The following is a 24,550-nucleotide window of genomic DNA, read 5'->3' on the forward strand; positions in this document are numbered from 1 at the left end:
TACCAGTAATGCTACAAGTGCCTCAATACATTTTCTACACAAATTTATTTTCTAAGTGAAAAAAAAATAAATAATGGCGTCCAAAACTTACTTCATGTCACTTTCCTTTTGCATGGCTTTATGAAACAGAAAAATCTTCCAGGAGCTGTGATTGATGTGAAAGTATTGTAGTTTAGGCAATGTTGTTGATCATTATCTGGTACTAGTCCATCTGAAAATGTGCAGCTGCAACAGCAATATTTCTCTTGTTTCAAGGGTATAAAGGCCACAATTGAATGGTGCTGATGATAGTGTGCCATTGGCATGTGGCAGGAAAAATGGGTTGGCATTTTGTGGATTTCTCCTTGCTGAGCAAGGAAGTGGTGAGGGGCTTTTCCTTATGACAGCACTGCTTTAAGTAGGAATTCATCTCTGGTGTCTCTCCATGAGACTTGTCTGAAGCTGTGGGCTTCTGTGCCACCACTTCACAGGTGATGTTTCTTTATATGCCCTTCTGCATGTGTTGCTGCTTAGAGAGAAGCAAGTGGATGGGAAAAGTGGAATTGGTTCAATTTCAGACTAAGAAAGACCAACATTGCAATAAGGTGGAGATCTTTCAAGGATTCTTGTGAGGAATGTTTTGTGGACAGTCTATACAGTAAATCAGGGGAGGTGAGAAAGAGCAGTCTTCTCACTCAGGAGGCTGATGGTGATATGCAAGTTCTTTACAGGCTTTTCCACTCTTTCTTTATGACTGTTACCCTACCCTGTTGACTCTACAGGGATCACAATCTTTATGTATCAGGGACAAGTGAAAGCTGCTCAAATAAAAGGAATGATTGCTTCACTTAATGATTTTACAGAATGCTTAAGATGTGTGACAGCAAAGAAAAGAAGGAACGAAAAAATAGATTGGATGACTGCAGGGAAATTTCTGCGAGAAAAGTGAAAGCTGGTGTTCACTTTTGTTTTCACTTCTTGTTGCAGGTATCCTGATCATGATGTCCATGTGTAATGAAGTGCACGTGTACGAGTACATCCCTTCAGTGCGACAGACCGACCTGTGCCACTACCATGAACTCTACTACGATGCAGCTTGCACCTTAGGGGCCTACCATCCACTGCTCTATGAGAAGCTCCTGGTGCAGAGGATGAACAAAGGTTTGCAGGATGATCTGTATCGGAAGGGGAAAGTCATTTTGCCAGGGTTCAAAGCTGTCAAGTGCCCCAAACGAAATCATTTCCCACACTTGTAGAAGTAAGTCTTTCAGAAACAATGTGCAATAAAGGTACTACTGTCGTACTATAAACAAGAAGAGAATACTTGAAAAAATGTATCTTAGACCAATCTAGTCTTGAGTCTATAAATTGTAATTAAGTAGCAGGCATGAGAAATACTTCTTTTCTGAGCCTGAGTATTTATTACTGCTTTGCAAATAGTTACAGAAAAAAAGCAAAAGCTTAGTTCATGAAGGTGCAAAGGACATACTTAGGCAGAAATATAATGTATCATTGTTGGTGTGACTGTCAGAATTTGTCGGTGGTCTCATGCCACATATGCTAGACTGTAAGTTTTTTTAAATGAATTTATTTAACTGTCAAACCTGGCATTGTGAAACAGCCTCCGTTGTTCATGTATGTACAGAGTGGCCAGTTGAATAATGCAGCATTTCCTGTGACTCCATGGGATTTTCACACTGTCCCAGAATGAAGTAATTGCTACTCCAAGCTGTGCAGTCGTTCACTAGCGCAGACTTTAATGCCTGTTCCTACACAGGCTCAATTCCAGGCTTCCAACTGAACAGGGGTTTAGGGTTGCCCTGAAGTGTTTGCAGTCAGAGATGGCTGTACGCAGCTAAACCAGTTAAACTACTGGATGTGGTTTTGGATGCCACTCTCCCATGCTCACACTGACTGAAGAGGGAAGAGAGAAACCATTTCTTTAGAGAAAAAAGAATATATTTGTAACCCAATTAGGAAGAAAAACTCTCCCTGAAAGGACTATCAGGAAGGTGTGAGATGGAAATGGTGCCTTCCACCAGTCTGCACAGATACAAAAGATGCAAAGAAAGCCAAGGGAGGCTGTGCAGCATTCACCCATTACACTGAAAAGCAAGCATAGAGGGGCTCACCACTTGTCAACAAAGATAGCATTCAGGAATACAGACAGTATTTTTAGGTGTTTCATTGGTATCTGAATCAAAGTCACTTGTTCACAAGTTCTTGCTGTTCAGAAAGGAGAAGTTTTCTGACAAAAGAAGATATCAGCATTTTTTACTTAATTCTTGAAAGACTATAACCCAGAAAAGCTGTAATGCCTGCAAAAAAACCTGACAACAGATTGCATATGGAGATGGTTTGATATTTTCATTCATAACACACAAGGACAATATTCCTTAAGACAATTCTAAAAGTTGATGGTCTGCAGTGGATTTCTCTCTTTTTTGGTATGGTTTGGTTTTTTTCCCACCTGACTGTACATTTTCTTTTAGAGTAAGATCAGCAGGAATATGTGTACACAAAAGCACAGGTATATCCTACTCATGTCCTTCCAGTAAAAAAGCAGACAGCTGAAAGGGGCATTGAAAAGAATAGCTGACTGGTTGTGGTGGAAAGTGTTTTTTGTGTTTTGATTTAAGCAAAAAGCCTTTTGCCAGAAAGGCAAAGAAAAGTAAACAACATTAATGACTATTTCACCTTCAACTGTAATGTAAGGATAATCATAAAATCCTTTTTCTCTTGCTCAGCTCTTTGGGAAGCAGTATTGAAAGGATCTTTTGGAAGATTATTTTCCTTCCTCAAAATGAAGAATAAATTTCTTACATAGGACTTAATCTTCTTTTTGGGCTTTATGATGATCTTAAGATTCTTCTTGTTGACAGAAATCATGTAGATGATCTAATAACTGTACTTCTGTGTTGTATGGAAAGTTATGTCCATAAGGCATTTTGGTACATATCAAAATTAATAAGTTTTACTCATACTGGGCTTGAACTCTGGATGTATTACATACCAATTTCTTTTTAATGTTATGTGTGGTGGCAACTTTTATTCTTGAAGTTAATAACATTCTTATTTAAATGCATGGATGATAGCCTACACAGAACTAATCTATTTTTCCATATGTTTCATACTCTGTTTGCAAGCATAAGCAGTCTCAACAGTGCAATTAAATATGTCTCTCTCTGCTGTACCCTGGGTTAGCTATGACATAACTGTAAAGGAGGAGAATTCAGCTTTCTAAGACTAGTGAAGATGCTACTTTTCAATATGCAGGAACTTGTAGAGTTCCAAAAAGAAAAAAAAAATCACTTTGACTGGCCTGCAACCACTAACTTTTAATTTCGATTTTCACAAAGAAGAAAATACTAACTGCATTGCTCAACCACTCACAGCAGGATTATATAGTATTATTTATTCTCTCCATAATTTTTCAGAATAATCAACATAACTGTAGCTTACACAGAACAAGGCAAATTACAATGTTTCATGTAACAAGTGCTAAGCGTACCTACTCAGTACATCATTTATATATATACCAATGCAGAACCAGGTCCGAGATGTTATATAATGAACTGTATGTTTTTTAATTTACTGGACTGCACACTCAAGCCCTTGCAGCCAAAATTTTTTCTTTGCCATATCCTTTTTATGGCAGTCAGTCCTCCTTCCATAAGTGCAAATGCAGTTGTTGTAGCACCATCACCGCAGAAGGTGCTGCAGAGCTGTGCTGCAAACGTTTGCTCACAGAGGAGGAAGACTAACCTGTGATGCCACCTTTAAAAAATGAGCCTGGAATGGCTTTCTAACACTGGTATCCACTGTGATGTTTTACTGGTCTGCCTGCTCAAACACACTGTGGTTGTTTAAAGAGCATTTTCTCTCCTACCTTGTCTTGTCCTCCTTCAGATTCTGGCACAAGTGCTAGTGTGTTTGATCTGCTAATTGAGGGCTCCCCTCCACTTGCTGCAAGGGGGGAAGGGGCAGAAATAAAGGGGAAACATAGAGGACCTGCAAAGGTGCTCCTCTCACCTCTTCTTACTCTCTGTGGCACTGGCATTCTGGCTTTCATAAGAGCCCTCAGAGTGTTTTTGAATTCATGGGCATTTCCCCGTCCCTTGTGAGGGCTGAGAAATGTTCACAAAGAACTGCATTCAGTAAATTTAAAACAGTCAACGTGTAACAACACTGAACCACAGCTCTTCTAAAAATAATGGGTGAGAGTGCTGGGTTTAGATGCATGTTAAATGCAGCAATGTGAAAGGAAGTGTATTTTTTCACCAAGATCATGGGACTTTTTGGGGAAAAGATACAGGCATGGCTTCATAGCTCTCCCATGTGGCTGTCCCACACTAAGAGAGTGGGACAGCACCTAGACAAAAGAGGTTTGCACAAACCTGGTGCATCTCAAGGTGCATCATCAGCCAAGCAATTGCCTCTGCTATTGGGTCCCTTTGCACTTGTAGGCTTTAAATTTATGGAATTTTACTGACAAGTAGGAACAAGTTGCCTTCAAACACTATCGAGCCTCATTTCTGTGCCCTGGTGCTGTGGACAACAGTTAAAGTTAACTGGAACAAACCAGAAACACAGAAGCAGTTTAAGGAAATGCACTGAGTTTATGCTGAATTTAATTATGCTCTTCTTTCCCCACTGTGAATTCTATAACTTTTCTGACTTGCGGTGCTCTATTATTTTATGCATTCAGTTTTGGATGGTTAAATCAAGGTATTCTTTTGTTTAATCAAGAAAAAATTATGAAATATTTTGCCTCATTTTGAGCCAAAATCTTTTTACTAGAAAAAAAAAAATCATTATTTTGTTCCATTCCTCTACAGTTTTAAAGGTTACCTCAGCATAAACTCATAGCTCAGTCCATCCTTGGATGAAACTACTACATCTTTTTTTACCTTGTTGTGCAATTTTATGCTGTAGAAACTCTGGTAAATTCAGTGAAATCACCATGATGTACCTTTGGAGAGAGAGAGGGGTGATAGAAACACTCTAATATATTCTGTACAAATTTAATTTAAGCATTTCTTGTCTTTGGTAAAGACATTTTCTTTCGTGAAGACATCCGAATTCTGAACTTGTTGCTGTAAATCTCGTGCCAAAGTCAGAAAAACCAAAAGAGTTGTTTTTTTTTTAAATGAAGACAAGTGTCTACACTCACTGGTTGCACAGACTGAGCACGGTCATTTTAGAGACTGATTGAATGGAACAGGAGTTCAAAACACATGTGGAGCAATCCCTAGTGGGGTTTTTCATTTCTTTTTACTTCAGAAGTTTTTAAGGATGGAAAATGCCATTTGGACAGTGACACAGATGTGCTATGAAAGGAGTATTAAATGCATTGACTGCAACAATAAATGGTTACTATTTTCCCCTTCATCCTTTCTAAAGTTGATGCATATTTAAATGAAATCCTGCTTTGAAGTAGGCAATTCAGAAGCCTGCTGTTAAAATGATTTGAATCTTTCCCAGCATCTGTCCTCTCACACACAAGGAGGATACCTGATTTAACTGTTTGAAATTAAAGTAGCCCATGTCAGGGGTACGTGAATCACTTAATGAATTTTGACAGTGCAGATGTCTTCTCTCTGGCTTAGCAATCAGATTCAGAATTTTGTTCTTGAAATAAGAGTTGTGTGTAAAAGCCTTACTTTTTTCCATATCATCTCATCACTCTTAAAATATGTAGTCATTGAACTATTCAAATATAGACTGTGTACTTTTTTAATAGCTTTGAGAATTATTTTGTATGATGATTTTTTTAAATGAATGTGTACTCTAATAACAAACCTTAAGATTTTACAGGAGTCACATTTTTAAGCAGTGTTTGTATACATTTTAACACTTTTTATATTTTCTATTATGATTTTGTATATTTTTATGTATACACAGTGTACAGATTTTTTCCTGTAAATAAAACATTTGTTTTCATTTGTTTAGGAGTGCTGGTCTTTTCATATTGCCTTAAATGAATGACACTGAAATACAGGTGGAACAAAACAGGGAAGGTGCCTGTCAGTTCTGCCCACAATTTCAATGAGATCTCAAATGGAAATGGACAGCTAATCTGACAAGGAGATATCACAGTAAACTACAGAAAAGAGGCAAATATTGTAAAGCCAGTTTTATTCTAAAGTGAACATGTGTACCCGAGCAGATGTGCTAGGATTCCCTGGGACAATGTATTCACCATACTGCTCAGTCAATTTCTGAGCAGTAAATTTGTGGTGATTGTCAAGCAAGGAGGTCATGGATTGTCAGGTATGGAGATGGAGATTGTGCTCTGATGACTTGGTGATGTACTTGAAATCCTGATAGACTTCAGCTAAATGGCTGTGCTACCCATTCAGGGAATCCAGTGTTGTGTTTAAGGGAGAAGAACATTGTTATGTTTAAGGGAGAAGCTTTTTAATAAATCATTAATTAAAAACAGCTTACCAAAGGGAAAATGTAACTTTCCCTTCAGTCTGTGATAAGTACTGTATAATTCAACCACAACAAGCCTGCTCACATCCATTAAATGTGGGGCATATTGCTGCTTTTTGGTAGTGCTTGAACTATGCAGGGGCCTGAACTGGGCCAGTGGAGGTGCTAATCAGTGTTTTCATCCCAGGGACTCATCTTGAGTCCATGCCAACAAGACAGCTGGTTACACATTAGTGGAATGATAACAGTTGGATTGCCATCATGTACTCTCCTGGCAGACAGTAATCACACAGCTCATCCTGTGGATTGCACCAGCTCCTGACAGGCAGTGTTGAGGGGCTAGTTACTGCCATGATAGGCAAGTAACACCTCTCAGAAAACTCATATCAGTGAGACACTCTAGAGGATAAACTGAATGCTGGGACCTATGCCTGAAGCAACTAACTGATACTTTTTAAATCCAGCAACTTTCCTTTTTTTATTTAAAAAACTAGCAAGAAAATATGATCACTGTATTCACTGTCTATTAAATGCTCAGTCACTGTCACTGTCTGTGACATCAGAGAGGACATTCTTGTCTCACTGCATTCAAACTGTACCTCAGTAGGAGGTGTAAATCCATTAAGTACATTCTTCAGCAGGGACAGCTAGAGGAGGTGTGACATTACCTTTCTGATAGTATCATAGGGAGCCTTGGAGGCAACTCATTTTCAGGTTTATTCCCAAAATTGTACTGCCCTTTTTGAACAACATACTTTTATTGGAAGTACCTTTTATTGATTTACTCATAGAAGCCAGCTGTGTTTCACTTCAGTAGTTCTTAGGGACATAGTTCTGTTGACAGGTGAAACTTCATACAGGCATTTTGGTCTGTTTATCTGCATCATTAGCTTGCCTGTTGTGATCTGGCTGAAAGACATATCTCAGGGTTTTTAATTCAGCTTGCTGTTTTGACTGCAGCATGAACTTGTTGAACTGATTCTCCCCCTCTCCTCTGCTCTGGTGAGACCCCAGTTAGAGTGCTGCATCCAGACCTGGGACCTCCAGCATAAGAAGGACATGGAGACTTGTTGGAGCAAATCCAGAGGAGGCCCACAAAGAGGTCAGAGGTCTTGAGCACCTCTTTTATGAGGAAAGGCTGAGACAGTTAGGGCTGTTCAGCCTGGAGAAGGCTCTGGGGAGACCTTATTGTGGCCTTTCAGTATTCAAAGTGGACTTACAAGAGAGATGGGACAGGCTTTTTAGTAGGGCCTGTAGCAGTAGGACAAGGAGTAATGGTTTTAATCTAAAATAGGGTAGATTTCGACTAGATACAAGAAAGAAATTTTTTATGATGAGCACGGTGGAACACTGTAACAGGTTGTCCAGAGAGGTGGTAGGTGCCCTATGCCTGGAAATATTCATGGTCAGATTGGATGGGATTTTGAACAACCTGAGTTGAAGAAGGTCCTAATAATTGCAGGGGGGTAGGACCAGATGAGCTTTAAAAGTGAGCTTCCAACCCAAACTATTCTGTGATACTGTGATAAAAACAGCTAGTCAAGCAAGGAAGGACTCAGTCTTTTACTATAATCACATCCACCATCTTCTGCAGGTAACTGTACCTGCAGCAATGATTAAACAGTATCTTACTGTGGGACTGCATCAAGCAGTGTGAACAGAGCACTAGCACCTATGGTTTGTTTTCCAGGACTTATGTTCTAGCTTTCCTGGTATCTTGGTCTTTCCAAGGTGAAAAATTTGATTGCTTCATCAGAATAGCATGGATTTATCTGCTGCACCCCAAAATTTACCAATGTCTACTCCATATAGGTATCCTTCCTTGTTTTTTAGATTCTACTTTCTTACACAGTAAGTTACTCCAAAGACTGCCCTTCAAGGAAATGGCAGTACTGTTATGGAAGTATACTCTGACCCCAAGTCTTCATGCCTTAATAACCAAGGCAAGTAAGCCCTGTTATTTCCTTTTCCTAAAATTAAGCTAAGTAAATGCATATTTAGTTTGATAAAAATATTAACTGATTATATTAAACTAACTGAGAAGTATTATAATGCAGTAATATAGTGGGTTTTTTTAAACTGGTGGCAGAATAGCCAGCAGAAGACTGGCAGCACAAGTAGGTTGTGACAGATCACAGGGGGAATCATTGCTGGTCTGATTGCTGGATTCTTAGAGATTATTAAATAGAGGTCCAGAGAGACAAGGAATTATGAAAGACACCAAGAAAACAGAAAGAAACAGCTAGAAGATGTACTGTAACAGATAGGCAGGACTGTTGCTTCTTCCTAATAGTCACTTGGGTTTGGCATTTTGTTCTCTTATGTTTTTTTCTGCACCTTTGAAAGAAACCCAACTCATCTGTTGGTGCTTGTATTGCTGCTATCAGGTTTAGTGTGCTGGGATGTGATCTTAAAAAGAGCTAACAACAGACTTCTGCTGGAGTTCAGCTTCTTTGTAAACAAATGAATCCTATAAATTTAACTGAGAAAAGACTAACAGGGTTACAGTGCTACATTCTGAACAACCTCCTCCCTGTGCTTATAGTCATCTGTATAACTGAAATAAGACAACTAATTTCCTCTGGTGACCTGTTTCTGCACACAGACAAATACAAATCAAATTTCTACTTGGTTCCAAGATGCTGACAGGTAGGGGATAATTACTGTAGCAATAATTCCTTATAAGCTTGTGAGAGGACTCCAGGACCCTGAGGGTTATTGAGGGCAGACAACAGGCATCACAGGTGCCTTGGTTTTATGGAAGCAGCCAGAGGGGAAAACTACTGCCAGTGCTGACTCCAGGCTGTGTCAGCTGCTGTTAATTACCTTGCTCCCAGTCAGTTGTCTGACTGCAACTGAGCTGCCTGATTAAAATATTTTACTGCCCCACCTTCTAAACAGTAGTTGTTTTCTACCCTCATTCCTAGAGCACTGCTGTATAGGTTGTATTGGCTGCATCCTGCACTGCCACCGTGTGCAGCAGGTATGTCTCCTGTGGAAGTGAGGCCCTCAGGGTAGGGGGTGGGAATGTTGTTAATGGAAGAGCTTTGGGCAATTCTGGATTGTTTTGGTTTGTGTAAATCTAAAAGACTTTGTTTTATCTTTTAAGATCATTTTTTTTATCTTTATCTTTTTGTTTGGTGATAGCAGTTATAGGAAGCACAACATGAACGTGCCCCAAGAAGTTAGAGTTCATGACTTGTGAGTTGTCTGATGTTCTGCTAACTAGGCAGCATTCTCAGTCTAAAGTATCTACACTTTGGACTGAGACAAGCAAAATGTCAATTTTTCATTTGCCAAATTAAAAATTTTTGGCAAATTAAGGCAAGAAACACGCAACATGTGTCTTGGGCAAGCTGAAAGTGCCAGAGGTCTACCCCCAGGCCCAGCCCTACTGCCGATGAGATCAGCTCTAATGGATTAAAATGAAGACTGCAGCTGACTGTGATTGGTTTATCCTGGTATATTGCTGCCCCAATCTTGCTATGAATATAGTACATTATTAAATTTTTGTAAAAATGTGATCTTATTGTGTTGGGGCGGGGGGGGCGGTGGTGTTTGTGATTGGGTGGTTTTCTTTTTGGGGGAGTAGGTTATGAACTGCCTGTCTTTGGCTATGTAACACATTTAGGGAAAGCAGATCTTCCAGATGTTCCCTACAGAGTTTCATTAAGGCTGAAGCCCAGAACACTGCACAAGGAAATCCAAAGTGTTCTTTCCATGAGGTTATTTTTGTACTAAAATACCAATGGCTATCTTCTCTTATGAATTTCTCAGTGTCTTTTTGCTAGAGTGTTGGTCACTCTTGCGTTCTTTTAACTCACACACACACAGAAACTTCAGCAGCTCTTGGACATTTTACCTACTGATTCTTCTTCCTTGGCACTAATTAATTCTACCTCTGGCTAGAACATAGGTCCTTAAAAGCCTCTTCCTCCCCTAGATTTCCTGACTACCTGCCCTGTTACTTCTGTTGCCCAAAATTACATTTCCATCAATTGCTACAAATGAGATACAGGAAGTTCTCTGATATGGGAATGCTGGAAGAACCTTTTAATTGCCAGATAAGCATTCTACTGCTGGATGAGGGCACTTAATACTTGATCAAGAAATGAGAGCTGCAGTCCAGTAAGTGGTGGGTATAAAGGATGAGGACTAAGTCTTCCCTGGGTTTTACTTTTATCTTGGTTTGCAGGCAATTAGGTATTGATTTTACCCAAGGCAGAATTAGAAATTACTGAGAGGGGCTTGATTTGTGACTGTGTTTTTGTACCAGTCATTTGGTTTTATGTGTGGGTAATGCAATAACAGAACCCATTGGGCTGAGAAATCAGAATTTCTCTTCTGACAGAATTTTTAATTCTTCTGTAATTTCTTTTTCATATTGAACAAAACCAAAACAAATCATCAAAAACTTCCAGACAAAACTGGAGACTTAAAATATCCAGTTACATGTAGATGTCTTTATGGATCTGTAGTTCAACTTCATTCTGACTGCCCCCCTATAAATTAGATCACTGGGCTGGGCTCCATTTCACTGCATTACCTCCCCTTCACTGAGCCACTGCTGAGCCATATGAGGGATGCAGTCTGGTAAGAGAGCTTGATCTGCTGGGTGAAGGATACTGTTTTCCTTCAAAAGTAGATACTTTTGACAAGATGCAAGGTGTAGAAACTTAAGCATGGCGATCTGGGCTGAAATGTCCTTTTTTTCCCCACTGAAAATAAAATTGGCCAAATTAACAGCTTCTCTAATATTGAAGAAGCCACATTTCATGCTGAAAAAATGCTTTACTATGACATTGACTAACAATGGCAAACATGCCTGGTTTTTGTTTTCTAATTCACATAGAAATTCCTTGATTCCAAGCTGGTGCTTGCTGTGAGAGAGGTGAAGAGTGGTGAAGGTGAAAAGGAAGACAAATTGACCTTTGAATCCTGCTTGTAGTGAATTTCTATTGGCCTAAAGCCAGCAAACAGAGAAGTCCTGTAAAGCCTTGGGTGAGTTGTAAGGTCTTGAGTAAGTGTTTTCCCTGCAGGGTTTGAACATTACATCTGCAGCAAGGTCATCTGTAAAGTACGCAGCATGCAATGGTTGTTCCTTATGTAGCAGACCTCTTGTGTATATTTCTATACACCCATTTCTGAAAATCTGATTCTAATTTAGATAAGGGGATTTAAGAGGCCACTGAAGAGCCGATGTTCTTGTTTTCAGTTCAGATTCCGAAGATGATAATAATAATCAAGAGAGTTAGACACTGCAAACAAGACAGAAGCAAGATAACTCCTACTACAGTGAGGTGTTTGGTCTCTATTAACATCCAGTGAATACCTAAAAAGTTTCCCAAATTAAATACCCAGTTCCAAGCATGACTACCAAAATTATAGTTTGAATATTGGTTTTGAACATGAAATTATGAAAAGAACTAAACTAGTTCACACTATCAATGTGGGGGTAGAAAGTGATCTGTTTATGGTATCCCAGTATGAGGAAAAGACAACTACCAAAGAAGAAGGGCTTTTTGAAAAATACAGATTTATAAACTAGATACAAATACATTTAATTTGAGAGCAGTTATTATACTAAACATCAGGGGAACAAAGCTCTGTAATAGCTTCTACTTCAAAAGACAGTGATCCTTCAAATTTATTTTCATTTGGACACAGTCAGATTTCTGAATTGCATTAAATGATGCCATTTATAAAGAAAAGGGGGTTATTCTAATGAATTACAGGACCAGTACAGTTTAATATTGTACTTTCCATACTGTGGCAATGATTATTTCTTTGAGTACAGCAGATTTTTTGCCCTGGAAGAAGAAGGACATCAGGATAAAATCATAAAATAAAGTTTTACAGATTTGAATTAGAATTGTCAAGCAAGTTTGTGAGGGTCTGAGCACTAATCTAACTTTTAATCCTCAAATTTCTCCTGCTGTAAGACTAGGATGATGGTAATCATATGCTTCACAAGGATACAAGGATTAACTCAATTAAAAATATTTATTTAGTGGAGGTTACATAAATGCTGAAAAATATTCTCTGTCTAGGAAAACCCATTTTGTTTTTCTCCGTCCCTCTAATCTGAAACAATTGCTGCTTCAATTCTTAGAAAGATACATGACTGCAAAGATATGCCTGGTACACACAGTAAAACTCTGAGAAGTAATCTCAATTGACACAATATGTAGAAAAAAATGTCATGCTCTGAATAAAATTTTAGTATTATGCCACTACCATATGACAAAAGATTACTCAGTTATTGAACAGGAGAGGAAAATGAGAGACTGTCACTGCCAGGGTTGCGCTTACTTTTTCAATATTTTTTCATCTGTTGAATTTGATTGTTGTCATAAAGCAACTAAAATCTTTGTTTATCTAATATGCTGCATTGCACTGCATTACAGAATGTTGCATTCTGTTTTCTTCACCTGACCTGTGCTTGTACTCAGCCTTGAAGTGGTAAGTAGTACCAAATGCTTAACTGGAGTCCTACTTATAAAATATAACATTAGACATATTATAGAAAACCAGGAATATTAGAATTGAAATGGGGAATCCTGAGGCTAAATAAATGCTTGACCTTAATCAAACCAAGATGTGGGCTAAAATTGATTCTGATCCCTGACTGCCATTGCAGTTTAGACCACTCCAACAGAAGATCCTGTGACATCCATTCAGTGTGGCTTGGCAATGCCATTTTGAAGAGTAGCTCAAGTTTAGATTACCTGTGGATCACATATGCCTTTGTAGGACTTTAACTGTCCACACCAAACTTGGAAATCAGTTCAGAAAAAAAACTTAACTGCCAAGAGCTTTCACCCAACTTCTAGATCACACTGAAGTAATGGAAAGTGAGAAACAGCACAATTGCTCATATTTCATCCTTTTCCCCCCCTGTATTTCTCTTAGGACTGGATGAGCTCTTGACCATCTAGACTCTCCCTTGAGGACAGATGTACCTGTGAAGCCAGCAAAGAAACACCACTTTGGCTGAGCTTCCTGTGATTTCCACTTGCAAGAGCAATGAGACTACCAAGGGACCTTGCTTACAAAAACCCTCACACCTTTCTTTTAGCTGTGAACATACCACATTTCTTGCTCTACAGTAAGCTCTGAATACTGGAAATTTCCATTTATCTATCAATCTATCCTTCAGGTTTAGTGTTATAGGTGGAAGTGTATGAAAAACAGCTGGTTGTAAATGAAGTTCTGAAACTGCCAGCACAACTGTAGGCTGATCATGGTAGGCAAGGGCAAACCATTTGACTGAAGCTGTTTTTCCTGTACTGGAGAAAATTTGAGATGTGTCACCATACAATTTATCTGAATCCTTAAACAGTTTGTTGTTTTGTTGCCTTTTAGGTAGTGACAATGACTCTAGAGGTCAAGTCTTCCCATACAGCTACTTCCTTGCTAGCCCTCAAACAGGCAGCAATGTAAATATCCTGTCATTCAATCACTGCAGTTTATGCTGATTTATTTCCCTGTCTCCACTAGGGTTAGTGTGACTCTGATCCCTTCTATTGACCAGCATGGCCTACAAGGTTGTCAGGAAGCAGTTGAGGCAATGTTCACACTTCTCTAAGCTAATCACAATGAAGATGCACTAGAGTGCACATGACTTCTTAAACTGAGATACAGCTATACTTTTGTTTTGAAATTTGGCTGGTCCAAATATAACAAAATGCTTACCTGCATCATATCTAGGGGGCTAATTCTAAATTACACTGATCACTTAAACCTTTGAAGAAATAGGTTAGTCCGTCCAGGTTTAGAGAATAAGTGGAAGAGACAAGAAAAACCTATTCACATGTTATATGAAAAGATTACTTCCTGTATCACAGACTGTTATCATGGGTTGGGTTGGAAGGGACCTCTAAAGATCATCTAGTTCCAACCACCCTGCCATGGGCAGGGACATCTTTCACAGGATTGTGTTTCTCAAAGCCCTGTCCAGCCTGGCCTTGAACAATTCAGGGTATCCACACTGGACAACCTGTCTTATTATCCTCTTTGATGAAAAAAAAAAAAAAAAAAAAAAAGTATAAATCTACCTTCTTTTAGTTCAAAAGCATTGCCCTTTTACTGTCACTGCAGACCCAGGTGAAAAGTCTCCATCTGTCTTCCTTATAAGCCCCTTCTAAGTATTGAAAAACCACAAGATTTCCTCCAAGCCTTCTCTACTCCATGCTGAGCAACACAAACTGAAGCCTTTCTTCACTGGAGAAGACTTTCAGCTCTCTGACTGTTATTATGACCCTATTCTGGACTTGCTCCAGCAGGTCTTTCCTGTGCTGGGAGCCCAGAGCTGGAATGCAGTATCAAAGGTGGAGCCTCAGCAGAGCAGGGTAGAGGGCTGTGCTGGCCAGATAACCCAAGATACAATTGGGTTTCTGGGCTGCAAGCTGCAAGCTCACATTGACAGGCCATGTGCACCTTTTCACTCCCCAATACTGCCAGGTCCTTCTCCATGGGGCTGCTCTCAGTCCTTTAATTCCCCATTCTGTATGGATACTGGGGCTTGCCCTGACCCAGGTGCAGGACCTTGCCCTTGACCTCTTTCAACTTCAACTTCAACTGAGCATTTGCTCAGGCTCACTCCTCAAGCCTGTAAAGATGCCCATGGGTGGCATCTCTTTCCTCAAGGACATAAAGGGCATCACTTGGTTTGGTGTCATCTGAGGGTGCATGCAATCCTCTTATGTCCATGATGAGGAGGCCAACCATTATTGGGCCCTCCTTCTCTCTTTTTGCTGTGCTAGTCACTTCAAATTCAACACCTCAGCTGAACCTCTTTGGAGTCTCCTCTCTTCTCTCAGAAATGCCTGTCTTCTTTTGCAGAGTGGATATGGACCACAAAAGGTTCCCATCATCTTTGCTACAAACTCTGCTCACTGCATTTTCCCCTTGATTTCTGACCCATTTTTTTCCTTGTGTAATGTGGAGGTCTCTTCCCACTTCTGTGAAGCCTCATGTATCTCTCTTGCTATTAAAAGATCAATACAGGAAGGGACATTAACATATTAGGTCCTGTTTAAAATAAGATTTAAAGAGATATTGCTGTCCTTCACTTTCTCTGCCTTCCAGAAAAAGGATATTTTAACTGGATTTCATTTCTATTAATGCATTCCCTATCCACAAAGTGAAAATCATTATATTGTTTAAAACACGTACTTGGCCTGTATTCCTCTTCATCACTCACCTGCATTAGTTTTCAACTTTATTCAGTATTTTGCTTGCCTAAGAGGTGGTCTGTCTTCCTGTTCCTAGTTTTGCCCTGGGTCTAAAAGAAGAAAGTTCTAAACCCTTCTGTGATATTGAAGCCAGTCCAGGACAGGCAGAACATGTCAACATAGACAGGATGTATCAAAGGACATAGCCTGGGGCAGCATGAAGTCTGGCTGGGGTTGCTTGGAGCCCTAGTTAAATGCCCAAGTTATTTACCTGAACTGATTTTTTTGTCATAAGCTGCAAAGAAATTCATAAGGTAATTTAAAACTTACTGTGTGAAATGCAATTATACCTTATGACAGCAGCAAAGGTGCCCTTGAGACCTTTTTTCTCTTTGCCCCTCTGCTTTAGAAAGTCATAACACTACATGTTGGCAGAGAAATAAAGTCAAAATATTTCTGAGCTGTACTATAGTAGAGTATTCTGCAGTAAGAGATCATTTTGACTTGACCTATTTTCAACTGAAGAGCTTGGGTGTGCCATTCTATTTCAACTATTAATTACTCAAAGATAGCTTAGCTACCAGTGAAAGAAGGAAAAAAATGGCAGATCACGAGTATTGAAATCTAAGTGAATTTTAATGAAAAATTATAACAAGATAATAAATTCTATGGTAACTCCACAAACCTCTGAAAGGTTTGAACTAAGCAAACAAGGACTCTTTTCAGGACTTAACAGATGTGTCCCAGTTGTGTATAAAATGAAATTTGGCACAATTGTGCCTGAATTGGATACTGTCGTTCTGGATCTGTAGTTCTGTGTTCTCACACAGCTAAAATATCTTATCTTTCCAAACATGAAAACGAGCAAGTTAGCAGTGTATTATAAAATACACTCTTAACTTACACACATAGTCCTCCAGTTTTAAAAGTTAGCCATTACCTTTTGTTGGAAATACTGAAAACTGCAAAATACGCCATGAAAAATGACTGAAAATACAGCTGTTATAACAGCCAGTGGAGGAATGTTAAGGTTATTTAATTTATTTTTATCATGGTCATGTGTATCTCCCTTTCCCAAAGCTCATCTGCATTTCTCCCTGTTCAGTGCAAAAGGTAAGATGAAGAAGGATTGAAAAGGGGTGCTAGAAAACTGCATATATAGAGAACAAATAGACTATTATTATTATGGACAGAAAAACTCTTTATTATTCATCTGTTGGGCAGTTGGGAAGTTCCACGAAGGCCCTGGAAGAGGAGGCTGGCCTGAGCAACAAGGCAGTCATTAGGTAAGAGGAGGTGGCATAGCTTCCTGGGGACTGTCAGAGCCACAGCAGAGGCACCTGGGAGGTGTCTGATGTGTCATGTTGAGCTCGGTCCCATTGAGGAACACTCCCTAAGTACATCATTATCATTATTTTTCAAATCTCTTCAGAAAAAAAAAAAATCTTAGTTTTACCATTATTTCTCCTTAATTTCTCCTTTACCCATCATGCTCTGTTACATGATAAATTTGGAAAGGTCACAGTAGTAATGACTTTCAAGTAAGTGTGTATATTTTTTTGAGCATCACTTCTCAAGATCCTTGGGGAAAATGAAAGGGTCACCTATTTTTTAAAATTGCAATGATTTTAATACAAGAAGACAGACACTAGAAATCAAATCACTAATCAGGGACTTATATTCACATTTAATACATCCCTTTCCTCACACTGTCCCTCCTTATTTTGCTCAGAGGCACTTTCTGACACCAGAAATAGCACATTACTGATCACATGGTGTGAGTAGACCTTTTATCCAATTGTAATATGCAACAGAGTATTAGATGTGCTAGCCTGAGTTTCAGCAGCCCAGGGAGACTTAGGTGCAATATCTGAGCAACAAAAAATGTGAAAGAAATTAGTGTAAAGCACACGAGCTGCAGGGAAACAAAGATATTTTGCTTCAGCAAAGATTGTGACTTGTAATCTCATCTATGGTTTTCAAACAATTGGTTCTCTAGATCTATAAGTGATACAGGTTTAAACTTAAATTTGGCTGTCAGTAGCAATGCAGCAAATTCCTATTTTCTCTGAGTGCCATCTTCAAATTTTGTGAAATGACTGGAGATTCACTCAATCTCATTGTGATCTCATCTGTAACCACACCTTCTTGAACACTTTTTATTAGTATATTGACTTCTATGTCAATAAAAAATTAATTTCTGGTACGTAAAAACAAGGTTAACCTCTGAATCTGCCACACCATTAGGCTATCCAGCTAATAATCCCTGTTTCTTAGTGCAGTATGACCACATGCACAGTTATACCAGCCAGAAAGCACTTCCATGTTGGGGTTCCCATGCTGTTCTGTGGAACACACAACAGCAGGATTCTCCCAGTGACCACCTCCTCAGCAGCAAACCCGTGGCTACAGAGAAACTCCACATCTCCCAAGTGAATGTGTAATACTTGCTTGCATGTAACATGTGAAAGAGCAGGGTTCTGTCAGCACCATCATGGTGAAAGGAAGATAGTCAGAGCTGTCATTAAAAATCTGTTTGGGGTGGCTGCATGGGTGGAAGTTTGAACAATGGGAACTTGACAGGGATGTGTGATGGGAATAAAATACACTGAGAGATGTAGGAGAAGATGAAACAAAATCTGCACAACTACATTAACAATATAATTATAAAGGACTGATGCACTGAAAGTGCAGGCTGACCTTGCCCAGCTGCTTAGCTGTGTGCTGCCTTTTTGGGATCTGACCCTTGGGGAAGCTGCCCCAGGCACAAACAGTCATATTGCCAAGGGCCAAAAGAGCCTTCCATAAAGAGAGAACAGGGAAAAAGGGATCTCCACTACTTGTCTCTTCCAGCTTCACCCCAACATCATTTGGTCTCAGGAAGTTTAGTACTTTAGTTATGTCAGTGAATCTTGATGTCTGCCTGGCATGTTATAAGCCTAGTAACACTCCAGTTTAAACAATGCAGCACAGGAAGAAGGACAGCAGCATTCCTCATGCCATCCCATCTGAGGAAGTTCCTGCAGCTGGAAAGAAACTCACTATTTTCCTCAGTGATTTACCACCTCAGGTCAGTGCAGTAGGCAATGCCAAAGACAAAACTATTTTTCTAGATTTCCAGGATCATGAAAGTGACTCAGGGACTGCTTGAGAGTTAATTTAAAGATGTGCTCTGTAGGATGAGTTTTAAAGCTGACTCAGAGCCTGATGGTTCCACAATACTCTGCAGAGATTTATGACAGCTGGATTTATGGCAGCTGGAAGCTTACACTACAACTGCAGTGAACCAACACCATTTTCCAATCTTTGGGGCATTTCCCAGAGCAAAAAGACTTATACATAGAGAGTTTAAAATTATGCCATATGTTCTGTGTATTTTTAAAGGGGCAGGAGTAAATACTGTACTGTGGTACCTCACATCTGCAAACAGAGAACTGTGAAAAATGCAGACCAGATAATTTCTGCAGACCAGATAATTTCTCTGTTGGGAGGCACCAGCCTTCCGTGACAATTCTCAGCTAAGCATGAAGACCAGGAAAGATGAGTGCCAGGAAGATGAACAACTTCTTTTTCTGAGGTGTTAAATTTACAAGTGTGAGAACAACTACAGAGGTGCCAAGAACACCAGTGATGCATTGTATGGGGGTGTTACTATTGTTCCTGTTCTGAAAGAAGGAACAGACAAAAGGATGGGTTTCACCTTCTTGAGCAAAGCACATTTCTCAGTGTCAGTTAAAAACAATTATTTTCACTGCTAATACACAGTGGCACAGCAGAGGAGAGCTGCAGGTTAATGCTGCACATTAGCTGTCAGTTTGGTTTGATTAGTAAAAAGTATCTAACCCAAATCTGACCAAGCGCCTCCCCTTCAGGGGGGCTCATCACATCTCCATGTGTTAAGACAATGCCAAAATGTATCTGTTATCAATATTATATAACCTGCTCCAGTGATCATAGCACAATCAGATTATCTCTCAGTCAAGGACCTCAGTCAAAGTGCTCAGAGAATAAAGAAGCAAGACAGATGCTGCTGTTGAGAAGCTTTCATAAGAATTGTAAAAGGAAAGGGGGAAAAGTTACTGGTTTTCTTCAGCATTAACACTTATCAAATGGAATGTTCTATTTACTTCAATGTCAGCTCAAACTAGACATTGGAAATGAAGCCCTGGTCCTGGGGAAGGAAACAGAACTTTTTCCTTCTGATTTCAAGGAGGTTTCACAGCTTACTTGAGATTTTCCCCTCAAATTTCAAGAGTAGATTCTTTCATTGTTTAAGAAATTTAGGTTAGATGAAGACAGCCAAGAATGATCTCAGTCTGTGGCAAAACTTGAATATATTTGGCTGTTACATTTAACTCTTCCCTTGTCTCAGCTCCATGATAATATATTGGTGCTGCTGATAAATACTAACGGTGGGCTCCAGCATACACTGAGCAAGAAAAGATGAAGGGTGTTTCTTTGCTTTGTAATGGACACAATGAGGAAAGAAAACTGAGAACAACCTCCAAGATGTAATCTAATAAAAACAAGTTTTCATAAACTATGCATATTTTTTCAGATTTCCTACTGCAAAACAATTTAGAACGTCCAGATCTACCATTATCCAACTTTAGAGTCAGACTTGTCAACACAGAAACATTAGGAGGCTCACTTTTGAGTACTGACAATGGCATTTACAGGAATGAGAGACCTGAACTGGATGTAGGCATTTTAGAATATGCCTTGGTGCTCATGAGACAAAATTCATTATGTATTTTGGCATGTAGCTGAACTGTGAATTTAACAGTAAGGATGTAGATGTCCACAAAAACAGTAACTGCAATGATATTTAGTTTCAAGGAGATCTATCATGAAAATGGTATTTGCAAATGATCTCCTTTATTTTGTTTTCAAGGTCATGAAATCCCTTTGCCTCCTTGTCCATTTTTCCCCCTACTCTTTAACCTCACCAAACGTTTGAGTATTCCTCTTGTAAATGCTTTTGGCAACTAACTCTAAAGGATGCAAACTAATACCCAGTGTGCCCTCAGAAGAACACAAGCAATTTCAGAAAGCAAACATTTTAACATTTTTCTGTTCTTCCTATCTAGCAATATGCCGTTGTTTGCAAACAGTAGTATTGTTTGCACAAGCTTTCAAGGTCCTTAAAGATACATCTATAAGACAGGTAGTCACAATGGTCAAGAATATCTGATGGACCCTGAAGAAAATACACTTTAAAAATAATGTATGTCTTACCTGCTTGTTCATAAGTATGTAGATAATGGGATTGCAAACAGTGCTGCTTTTTGCTAGGATGGAAGGAATGACGCTTGTAATGGGGGTCACAGCACCCGGCTTGCCAAATGTTGCAAGTAATGCTATAACCCCATATGGAATCCAGCACACCAGGTAACAGATAACTGTAGTGATCACCATGAACAGGACGTGGTATTCTCTTTTGCGGGCAGCATTCTTGTGGATTTTCCCAACCTAAGGAGAGGTTTAAAAAGAGATAAAATTTAACAAGCAGAGCTGTTGGATTGACTGCATGAGCAACTTGGGACTATTGGTCTTGGATCAGCAATAACAATCAACACTGTAGTTCCAGAAGCAAAACAAATGTGAACCCAAAAGTGATTGAATGCAGTGAAAAGACTTTAATAATCTCCATCAGGCACTAGGGGAAGCTTTGCAGAGACCACACTGCATGCCAGCATAAACCAGAGTCCCAGTGGAGGTTGGAGCAAATATAGAAAGGCGTCAAAGCATCTAGTCCTAAACAAATGTTAAGTCATCTGCAGTTGCTTTTAAGGTATGGAATTTTGTGTAAATGTACCATGCTTTCATTCAAATTCTGCCGATACACAGAACTTGCTTGAGATTAAGAAGCTTTACATCGCACATCTGAACCACCAGAAGTATTTCTTGTAAAGGGTGTGGAAGTAGCAGAGCAACACTGGGACTGTGCTTGGTATCTCTGTCCTTGGATATTTTCAACCCTAGATAAAGCCTCAGCTGGCCTGGCATAGTGTTAGCCATGGTCATACTTGGAGTGGGAGACCAGAGAAGCCTTGCTGAATCACTTGATCAAGTTTTAAGTGGTAGGATTCATTCCTTCTAGACTTTTCTTTCAGGTACTTAACCATTTTGATAAAAGGGCTTCACTCCTGATAATGATCAGATACAGGTTTTTGTGCTCTTTAAAAAAGTGTGCTGAGTGCTTATTCATTGTAGTATTGTAGTTCATTGGTTTTTTTGGGGAAATGGAATAGAATTGGCTAAACAGGAAAAGCAGATGTAAATGGGCAGTTTCAAAGTGATGGTACAAGAATCTATCTTGTAACCATGAATTTGTGAGTAGTTACAGTGTGTGGGCAAATCTACTGTGGAAGTATTTATAATCTGTGCTTCAAAATTTATTCTCCTTTAACTTATTCTGGATTGAAGCATCATGCCTTTGGGAGTCTAGAGCTCTAAGATAAAGCTTTAACATTAAAATAACAGCCAACTTTTATTTTTAAGCCTTGGTGTGAATACATTTTTCTGTAGACAGCTACAGAATGCTCTTCCATTGTTTGGGCAGCTGAGTGCATTGGTGGCAACAGTGAGGAATGCTCATTCCCTAAAAATCAAAAGCAAACTCTGCAAGGAGGTTAATTTTGGAGACTCTCCACTGACTCTAGATGAAACTCAGCACACTGGTCTCCTGAGGTTATAGTTGATTCTTCAGCTTTACCCCAGTGTGTGTTTAGCAAACCCAGATGTGCCAGCAGGACTTCAGGAACTATTCAAATGTTTAAACGATATTGATTGATCCTTGTACTCAGCCAAATCTAATTTATGTCCATTTGAAGGTCTTTTTGCTTCTTGAATGCAGCACTTGAGAGTAAATTGCACCCAGGGGAATTAAGCACATGTAAAACTACAAACACAAATAAGCAAAAAAGCTGCTCTGTGTAATGGAACACATCCAAACTTCACTTAATCTAATAATAAAGAAAAAGTTTTAAATCAATAGGTTTAAACTGATTCAGGTAAATGAATAGAGGACAGTTAAAGGTGGAAGTCACCAACCATCCCAGTCAAATGTCACTTGCTGTTGCCTGACACATATCTTGTGCATGCCAAGAAAACAGAGCTTTTACTACCCCTATGTATTATGGGTCTTTTTGCATAATGTATGTGTTTATGTATCAGATTGTGAGTTAAACATATATATAGTGCCTGTATAAGGCAAAGTAATATGGTTACAGTTTCTTTTTATTTCATTATGACTCCAGGCTTCTAGAGTGCTTGGTTCTATCTGGAGTTTCAGTGGAAATGTTCCTGTAAATGAAACACACACTAACTTTGCCTGCCCAAAACTAAGAAGTTTTTCCTGACTCTTTTTTAATGATTTTCCACAAAAAGGCAATAACAAAATAAAGTCTCTCCTTTCTGAGAAGACTTGGGACTACATTTTTTATAAGACTGCAACCTGTTTATTTTATAATTACTTTAGCTTGAAAAAAGGATTAATAATAGATAATGGTCCAATCCTGTATTGCTTATTTGAACTAAATTTTTAATGACTAATAGGAAATTTCTCTGACTGATGAATCAAGAATCCCATGTGAGCTGCAGCTATGCTACAAATTAAATATTAACCCAGGAATGCAAAGCCCCAGTTAGCCATGGCATCTACAGCTGAAGATCTTCAACAGACACAGAAGGATCAGGCAACACATTTTTGTTCTGTGTTTAGATATGTATCTTGAAGAGTTTTCAAGAGTTTGCCATCTGCACAGACAAAATAAAGACCATAAATGAAGGAAGGAAAGATGTCTAAAAGTAGAGTGGCTATGGATGTGATTTTGGCATATATCCTTCCACTTTCACATCTTTAGATCATTTATATAGGAAGGGAAATTTTGAAATCATGTACCATATTTGTCCTCACACTTTTGGTTTAATTGTCTTTGCAGTTTTGCAGCCTACCTTTAGAAGGCGTTACCTTTAAAATTTCTCTGTTTATAGGTACTGGAAAGCCTCCAGCAAAATATAACTCAGGTTCATGTAACCTACAGAAAGATTACACTTCTGCAGGTGAAAAAGCAGTAGACATTTTAACATTAAAATAATTCTATTTGTTATTTTAAAACTACTGGACAATTTACAATTACTACACTGTATTTTCAGTAGTCAAATGGAAATGCCTCCCTGGATATCCAGCTGGTAGAAGAGCATCAGATAGTGATGACAAAAAAAAATAAATTCAAATAATATTCTAGAATAGCTGAGCTTGTGAATCTCTGTCTAAGTACAAACATACAGGATATATATAATATGAATTTAAAATACTTAGAAGATCCAAATCACATTTTAAAGTGGTACAAGAAATACTGGCCAAAAATTGGGATCAGATTGTACTTATGTAGGATTTGCTGTAAATTCAGCTGTTTTCTCTGAAACAAAGATCATCTCCTGCCAAATTTAGCAATATAAAGGTTGGGAAACCACTATATTTAAAGAAAAGAAGATTGGGGGATTGGTTGTTGAGGGGTTTTTAGCAAGGAAATTGTGTTTCTCCCCTACTTTCATCCTGGGAAGTAGCAGAAATGTTTTGCTTTTCAGAACTCAGCTGGAGGCAGCAAGAGGCAAGCCTGTCTAATCTCAGGCACTGAGCGTAACAGTGGCACAATTAGCTCTGGTCTGGATTTGCCCTGCAGCCATGCTGCATCTCACATATACCCAACACTTTTTTCAAGTCAATCTGACACAAAAATACCACTACTTAGATCACTAGGGCAACATGCTGTGCACATAAATTAGATGTGACAGGCCACAGAGTGTGGGAGAAGCCAGGGTGGCATTCAGTGAGGAGGCTGGCATGGTAGAAGTGTCCTCAGAAGGAGGACAAGTGACACATTGATTGGTTGACCTCAAAAGCTGCATCTGCAGCTGGCAAGATGTAGCAGATACATTACTCAGCAAGT

General features: G+C 39.1%; 2 protein-coding genes across 5 annotated transcripts in view; one reads left to right on the top strand and one right to left on the bottom strand.

Annotated features, from left to right (window-relative positions):
- The window catches only part of ST6GAL2 (ST6 beta-galactoside alpha-2,6-sialyltransferase 2), a 173,481-nt gene extending 167,555 nt beyond the window's left edge, over window positions 1–5,926 (top strand). For all 4 annotated transcript variants that reach the window (XM_054628351.2, XM_077173369.1, XM_077173371.1 and 1 more), the window contains one exon: window positions 967–5,926. In XM_054628351.2, the coding sequence (XP_054484326.1) occupies window positions 967–1,235 (269 nt within the window). In that variant the 3' untranslated portion in view covers window positions 1,236–5,926. The remainder of the gene's footprint in view (window positions 1–966) is intronic.
- Window positions 1–24,550, bottom strand: part of LOC129117602 (pinopsin-like) — a 75,105-nt gene that overhangs the window by 958 nt on the left and 49,597 nt on the right. The window contains exon 3 of the mRNA XM_054628350.2: window positions 20,832–21,065. Within this exon, the coding sequence (XP_054484325.2) occupies window positions 20,832–21,065 (234 nt within the window). The remainder of the gene's footprint in view (window positions 1–20,831; window positions 21,066–24,550) is intronic.

The sequence above is a fragment of the Agelaius phoeniceus genome, chromosome 2, assembly GCF_051311805.1.
Source record: "Agelaius phoeniceus isolate bAgePho1 chromosome 2, bAgePho1.hap1, whole genome shotgun sequence".
In the NCBI taxonomy this organism is placed as follows: Eukaryota; Metazoa; Chordata; class Aves; order Passeriformes; family Icteridae; genus Agelaius; species Agelaius phoeniceus.